The sequence below is a fragment of the Rhagoletis pomonella genome, unplaced genomic scaffold, assembly GCF_013731165.1.
Source record: "Rhagoletis pomonella isolate Grant_MI unplaced genomic scaffold, Rhpom_1.0 Rhpom_scaffold_00009, whole genome shotgun sequence".
In the NCBI taxonomy this organism is placed as follows: Eukaryota; Metazoa; Arthropoda; class Insecta; order Diptera; family Tephritidae; genus Rhagoletis; species Rhagoletis pomonella.
The window spans coordinates 22,175,530-22,183,713 of NW_023458563.1; the positions used below are offsets into that span (position 1 = coordinate 22,175,530).

Genomic DNA, 8,184 nt, shown 5'->3' on the forward strand with positions numbered 1-8,184 from the left:
ACCAAAACAGTAAACATGTGCATATATTTTTGATAGTTGGTGGACCACATCTTTTTTCTGTACCAGAACATCTTTTGGACTGACAAGAAACAATATTTTACTACGTTATAAATGTACCTAAAATAATGTTGCTGTACCGAACGTACTTTCAAATTTAAGAAGCTGAAGAGTAGATGCAATTTTCGATGCAGCGAAACAAAGGTGACGCCTTCCGCGGGCCGCTAATCCCTTCTTTCTCGATTTGACAGCATCCACCCTTTCGCTGACGTCACACTATTATTTTTTCGCACTAGTGATGAATATTAATGACAGCCCTCTTTAGTATTCTGACTGTTTAAGTTAAATATTTCCTAATAATCTTTCGTTTGTCGCGCATATTTTAAGATTTCATACAGTAATTTATGTATAATTGAAATAAATTCGACTTTTTAAACAGATGGCAAGACTGTAAAAATATTGTCAAACTAAAACCTTGTTAAACCTTTTCCGTTTGACACCCAAATATGCATATTTAAATTACCTAATTCCTTTAATTCAAGATGCATTTAAATTTTAAAACGGGTGACAACCCTGCTACATGTTTTTGGGGAAGTTTCTTCAAAGCCATTTTGATTAATACTTATAAACCTATTGCATTCATCGAACTTTACTTTGTGAACAGGTGGCAATCTTCTTAAAATTATTTTTAAACTAAAACGTCTCACGCCCGTATTGTGATTCATATTCAAGTTGCGTTTAAATTTTAAAACTGGCGGCAACCCTCCTGCATGTAATTTCGAAATAAAATATCTTCAAAGCAGTTTTGATTGATAAGTAAGACTACCAAAGTAATTAATTTAACCTATGGAATACGTTGAATTTAAATTTGTAAACAAGTGGCAACCTTCTTTAGAATATTTTTTAACTGAAACTTTCTTAAACCTGTTTCGTCTGACACACCTCGGAAAAGAAGGGATAGCCTTGAACCCGAAAAAAAATTTTTTTATCGAATTTTTTTCTATGCCGTCTTCTTCTTCTTATTTGGCGCTGTAACCGCCTAAGCGATTTTGGCCGACTTCAACAAAGCACGCCAGTCGTTTCTTTTCTGTGCCAAGCCCTTTTCCACCTGGTCTTTCCAACGCAGAGGAGGCCTTCCTCTGTTACCAGCAGCGGGTACCGCGTTGAATACTTTCAGAGCTGGAGCGTCGGTGTCCAATCTCCCAAGGTACTTATCTTCCTAATATATAAAAATCCCGTGTCATTGTGTTCGTTTACGCTAATATCCGAAACCGCTTAACAGATTGCAATGAAATATTGTGGGTGTGTATTGTTGGTTCCAACTTAAAAGATAGGACAGTTTTGACCCCGAGAAGAAATGTTATTTTTCATCGACATTTATTCTATGCTTTTCGCATCGTGCATATCTTAATATATAAAAATCCCGTGACACTGTACGTTTACGCTAATCTCCGAAACCGCTTAACCGATTTCCATGAAATTTTGTGGGTGTGCATTGTTGGCTCCAAGATAAAAGCTAAGATAGTTTTGGACCCGAGAAAATTTTTTTTATTTATCGAAATTTTTTCTATGCTTCTCGCATCGTGCTTATCTAAATATATAAAAATCCCGTGTCACTGTGTTCGTTTACGGTAATCTCCGAAACCGCTACACCAATTTCAATGAAAGTTTGTGGGTGTGTATTGTTGGTTCCTACTTAAAAGATAGGATAGTTTTGAATCCGAGAAAAATATTTTATTCATCGAAATTTTTTCTATGCATCATGCTTACCTATACTATATATAAAATTAAAACCCAAAAGAAACATGAGAGCCAAACAGCTGATGTACTGGGTCGATAAGTATGTTTAATTAAAGTATTAAGTTGATCAACAATACCACGCATTGCTGGACCGTTTGCCTTTCACGCGTTTGTGTTTAGAGAGCATCAATAAACCACATACGTATGTCTCTCTATCACAGTATACCAGTAGAAAAGGTTTTTGTTTTTGTAGCTGTTTCGTGGTAAAAGTAAAAATAAATAAAGGAAAACTTGTTCGTGATATCTCGACCAAGGTGTATTCATGATACAAAAATCTGAAGGTAAAACCGCTGAGAGGCAGCCTGAACATTTATGAAGTTTGCTAACATTACAAAAATGTTTTCAAATTTCCAATCTCACAAATCCATTCTCATTTTCAGTCTCAAATAAATGAAAATTTCAATATTTTCATCTATTTGTTTTTTGTTTTACTTTTTTTTGGCATTTGAATTGCTCACAAAATTTCAATTTTATAAAATAGACAAACTTCAAAAAATAAATGATGGCCGACAAATTGAGCAACCGGTCTTACCTTTAAATATTTGTATCATGGGTGTATTAAACAAGGTGTTATTAACAACTCAGTGCGCCTCTCTTTTAAGATACCATTATGTAAAAAATATAAACAAACGATTCAAAATTCATACAATTTTTTTTTCAATTTGTTTTTATAGGATGGTTCTTCTGAGAGCAATGTCAAATTCAATTACACTTTGTTAAATACATTTTGATCTCTACCAAAAAATATACTTCCTCTGTAAATATTTTATGAAGTGTTCCCAAATTCGCTCCGAGGCCGTTCACTGTTGATCATTTGATTTAAATAGTTTGTCAAACAATTAATACTATAGTTTGATCGGAGTTAATACATTCTTCAGTAATTAATTATATTATATTAAAACATAAGCTTATGAGAAATTATTTAGTCTTAAAATGCATATTTTATATCGTGTTCCGAAATTCGCTCCAAGCGCGTTCACTATTGATCTTTTGATTCAAATATTGTTTGTCAAGCATTCAATAGTGAAGTTTGATCGGAGTTTATATATTCTTCAGTAATTAATCATATTACATTGAAAAATAAACGTATAATATGGTAGAAAGTTAGAAATTATTTAGTGTTAATATGCATAATTCGCTCCGTGTTCCAAAATTCGCTCCGAGCGCGTTCCCTATTGATTATTTGATTTAAATAATTGTTTGTCAAGCATTCAGTACTATAGTTTGATCGGAATTTATATATTCTTAGGTAATTGATCACATTTTATTAAAATATAAACCTTTAATAGGGTAGAAATTGTGAAATTATTTAGCTTTAACATGTGCAGTCGGCCAGAGACAATTGCAGAAAACTGCAACTACTCGTGAAAACTTACAATATAAGCAATGTAGATGAAAGTAATAAATATTATTATTAAAATTAGATCTATATATAAAACATGTTACATCATTTAATTGAAGTAAATCGGAATATATTTTTATATATAAGATAGTTTCCATTTAACTCATAAAGTACATATTTCACTACAAATATTTTTAAGATCATTTCGAATTGCGAAAATAGCGCTAATAAGTTGTATTTAAGTATAAAATATTTTATTACGTTCATGTTTACTTATGAACCGCATAACAATATTTCTCTCGCCATTTATCCGATGTTAAAATTTTTCACCACATTATTTTGCTGCACAGCACCCTGAATGCGGCAAAACAGTTGCTCGCAACCCTCAAGTCCTTTATGGGGACCAAAAACCTTTTCTACTGGTATACTGTGCTCTCTATTCTCTTCTCTTTTTATACTCAGCCAGCACAGCGCAAAAATAAAAAAAGAACCTTTGCCAGCTTCAGGCATGCGCAAGCGAAATTTATGTACAAGCAGCGCGGCGTCCAAAGCGAAATTTATGTATGTACAAGCAGCGCTGCATTCAAAACAAACAGTATAACAGTAGAAAAGGTTATTGTTTTTGTAACTGTTTCGTGGTGAAAGTCCTTTATGTGGACCAAATTTCCCCACAAGAAATTGAGCGCATGGGTGCTTTTGCTTGCCAAAAGAACGAATATTAGAAAACATTGAAAAAAAGTCTGAGATAATACAATTATATTCTACACAATAATTTGCCCTAATTAAATAATATGATAATCAAGTGTAAAAGCTCTTTTCAACTCTTATTTTTTCCAAAATAATATTGCGGATCAGATTGCTCTGAGCGCTTGTTGTAAAATGTTGTTTACCAAGAAAATGCAGCCCTGTTGGTTTTTATTTTTTTATTTTTGTATCGCATCGCGGTGAGTTTCTATTTCTTGGTAACTCAGTTTGTGAAATGGTAAACAAAAGATTGAAATTTATTGATTTGATGTGTTTAACATTTGATTAATGCAAATTTCTTTCTTTTCGGACCATGAATTACAAGCACAGCATCATCAACGGTCATTGCAAGGAGAGCTACTGCAATCCCTGCGGTTTTTCCTCTTGGTAAATGCGTTCTGGGCGTGACAAAAGATGGTCTTCCAAATCAGCCGGAATCCCCACACATCTATTGTACAATGTGAGCATTGGAATTCCATAGTGCAAATTTATATCCTATTTTCTCATAACATTTTTATTTGCATTTGTAGGAGCGTCTGATAGCCCACCAGCGTACATAAATAGAAAATACATAACGTGGCGAGGAACTTGTATTTGAAGATGATGAGTACACAACGTTGGAGAGCATCGATTTGCAATCTGAATAAGGTTAGTCATTTTCAATTTTATATCTTTGTTCGACAACATCATAGGATATGTCATCATTGCAGGCTATTGTTGCAGAACAAAACGCCGCAAGCACTGCTGTTCTTGCTAAATATATGTATACCAGCAGTACTGGTCAAAGCCGTCGGTGCAATGATTTCGATATCTGGACAAACGCCATCTCCTCATAATTCCAACAGCTTGCCGACACCTCAGCTATTTCAACTATTTCAACTAAAGCACGTGATGTAGTATCTAGTTAAAATCTATGACAGATTAGCTGTTACAATTACTCCTATAATTTTTATCAGTCACGCATGATAACAGGTTGTAAAGTTTTTGGAATCGAAGAAACTACTCGAAGAAGACGATGGCCGCAAAACTATGTAGGCTGATGAAACATCTTCTGGTATGCCTTTGACGATCGTTAGTCAGACGGAGGCTTCACATATGATATTTTAGTCATGGCTGGAGTTCGTTAGCGGACAGAGCACACATTTACAAAATATTTATCAGGCTGCAGAACGTGAAGGCATATTCAATTCCGATTTTATTGGTCGATTATGGATGGCAATCGAACTTCAGTTGAGTGGCCAGTGGCTGAAATGGTATTCTGTTATAGCCACCAATTGTAATGCTAGCTAGCTCTCGTTGTGTGCAGACGTGTTTTCTTTTTGCTCCGATATTTTATTTATTCTTTCGTAATGGCCAACTGCTGTGGCAAATGTAGTAAAGCGTTTTCGAGATCTGACGCGAATTTGGTGCCGTGTAATGGTTTTAGCCGGAAAACATTCCATCGTGCGTGTTGTAAAGGCATATCTGAATACGATATGAACTAACCGGCATTTAATTTACCTCTGTGAAGACTGTGTTATCATGCCGGAGAAACTTTGCAAAGTTCTCGACGAGGTCATGGGGACCCAAAGGCGTAGTATTGAGTTAATATCTAACGCTTTTGATGCTAAATTCAAAGATCTTTCTATTCAAGTTGATGCATTAAAAAATCTTATTTTATCTTTGCATTCCACCAACAATTTGAATGCAAGCAATTTAAATGCTGTTAATGTGGGTTTGTTGGCTGCTGAGTTTGATGCTAGTGCTTCGTACAACAACAATAATTACTGTTCATCGCCTGGTGCTGTTGTGGCTCCCGCTGCCCCTCTTTCGTTTGGCTCTAAAAGCGTCTTGTCTGAGCGCACATCGGCTCAGAGTGTTAACGTCATCTCTCCCGCTCGCAAAGCTGATTCTGGCGGGATTGCTAGTTCTAGTGGCTCTAAAACAGTACGTCATGTTGACGGCCTCATGGACACAAATACTGTCGCAGGTTGCACTGCCAATTTACTTGCGGGTACTACTACCACCACGAAGCCAACAACACCATGCACTGCTAATGTTTCTGTTGCTGCTAATTCATCTTTACTCGCTCCTGTAATTGTGAACAATATTTCTTCTGCTGGTTTGCCACCTGTTTCACAACATATACCGACTGGTGGTGTTAGTGCTAAATCTGAAGCTGTTAATGCTACGGCCGCGGAAGTGCCTAATCCTCCTTCTCCTACCCGCAGCCCTGTTTGGCTTACTGCTGAGAGTAAAAGGACAAAGCACATCCAAAAGCGAACTCGCGTGATGGGATCAAATAATTGTAGTGATCTTGGAGTAGCTGCCCGCTTTAAGTGGTTGCACCTTTCGTCTTTCGTGCCAACCGTCTCCTGTGAGAATATTGTTGATTATGTGGTGAGACACGCTGGCATTGATAAGCGGCACTTAACCTGCTACAAGTTTGTCAAAAAAGAGTCGAGACTGGATTCCTTATCCTATATCAATTTTAAGCTTGGCGTCAGCGAGTTCGATTGCGAAAATCTAATGAGACCAGAGTTGTGGCCAGCTAATGTTTCTGTTCGGCCGTTCCGTTTTTTTCATAGAGGGACAAACCAAACTCATCCGAATTAGTTCATTTGTCCTCGGATGCGCCTGATCCCGTAGTATTGGATATTAATAAGTTTTGTTGTAATGCATATTTAAATGTTAATAGGCAGATATATAATTATAGCTCTTTGAAGGTTTATTTCCAGAATATTTCAGGCCTTCGAACAAAATCAGCAGCGGTACGCTCTATTAGCTCGCAAAGGGATTTCGATGTCGATTCTTATTGCGATTCAGCGTAAATTTCATTCGTTCTCTGTCTCGCTTGAAAATGATGATTCCCTTTTGGATCAGCTTTGTGTTCGCATCAGTGCCTCATCTAGTCATGACTCTCTGTTTTTGATTGTTTCTTATATCCCGCCTAATAGTAATTATAATCTTTATAAAGCGCATGCTGACAACATAATGTCTTTAGTATTAAATAAGCTAGGAGATGACCACCTTTGTGTGTTAGGCGATTTTAATCTTTGTAATGTATCTTGGTCCACATCTTTTTCCAATGCTGGTCTCTCGCCAATTAATGTCAATGCGTCCCATGAAGTGTACTTTATAGATAGCCTCTTAAGCCTTAATTTATTACAAATCAATAATTTTGTTAACAAGTTGGATAGAATTCTTGACCTCATATTTATTAGTGATAATATTAAATGTAACATTGAAGTTTGCCACAATCCGATCACTCCATCTAATATGCATCATGTTCCTCTGCTTCTTAAATTTGAATTTTATGTATTCCCGTCTTTCAATGCTGGTGACAAACCTAAGTTTAATTATGCAGCCTGCGATTATCCCAAGTTAAATAGATTACTGGGTGAATTAAATTGGGAAAGCTTACTCTCTTGCCCCGATGTAGCTAAATGCTTCGCTACTTTCAAATCTGTAATTTCTGATTTTTGTTTTAAATTCATTCCATTAATTAGAAAAAGACCCTATAAATTACCGTGGTATAATCGTGACTTGAAAAAACTTAAGAATCTTAGAAACAAATTTTATAATAAGTTTAAGGCCTCTGGAAGTCAGTTTTTCTTTGAAAAATATCAGGTCCATCTTAAAAAGTTTAACTGCTTGAATAAATTCCTGTACAGAAATTATATCTTAGGTATTGAATCCAATATCAAAGAAGATCCGAAATCATTCTGGCATTTTACTAAGTCTAAGAAGAACAACTCTAGTATTCCCTCAGCTGTATTTTTTGAAGATAAATGTGCCTCCACTCCAGCTGACGTTGCAAATCTATTTGCTGCATTTTTTAGTTCTAATTTTGTAGATGATTACCCTACTGTGGATTCTAGTTTCTCTGCTAGTGTGAATTCTACTAATTTTGGCTCCCTTAGACTTTCGTCTGACGATATTGCTAATGGAATTTTAAATCTAACAGCTTCTGCAAAACAAGATATTGATGGGCTCTCTTCAAACTTTATAAAGAAGTGTCCTGCTTTGATTTCTCCTTTAAAAATTATTTTCAATAGGTCTCTAGCCTCCGGTATTTTTTATGATGAATTGAAATTGACTTCAATTACCCCTATTCTTAAAAGTGGCAGCAAAAGTGATGTCTGTAATTACAGACCCATTTCGAAACTTTCAACAATTTCCAAACTTTTTGAAGTTATCGTCAAGGAGAAAATGTATTTCGCGACAAAAAGTCTAGTCTCACCCAATCAACATGGTTTCGTCCCCAACCGATCCACGGTTACTAATCTAGGCGTCTTTAGTGAGTATTGTATTGCAGCTAT

The 8,184-nt window shown here is 35.7% G+C and overlaps 1 protein-coding gene across 1 annotated transcript; it reads left to right on the forward strand.

The window, feature by feature from the left end:
* Nucleotides 1–4,159: 4,159 nt before the first annotated feature.
* On the forward strand, nucleotides 4,160–8,174 carry LOC118745636. Its single transcript, XM_036479175.1, has 3 exons — nucleotides 4,160–4,343; nucleotides 4,414–4,531; nucleotides 4,594–8,174. The coding sequence occupies exon 3, from the start codon at nucleotides 5,405–5,407 to the stop codon at nucleotides 6,476–6,478; it is 1,074 nt and encodes a 357-aa protein (XP_036335068.1). The 5' UTR covers nucleotides 4,160–4,343; nucleotides 4,414–4,531; nucleotides 4,594–5,404; the 3' UTR covers nucleotides 6,479–8,174.
* The last annotated feature ends 10 nt before the right edge of the window (nucleotides 8,175–8,184 follow it).

Bases quoted from the DNA above. Each gene is read 5' to 3' on its own strand.
- LOC118745636 (XM_036479175.1), top strand. From the start codon at position 5,405: ATGCCGGAGAAACTTTGCAAAGTTCTCGACGAGGTCATGGGGACCCAA.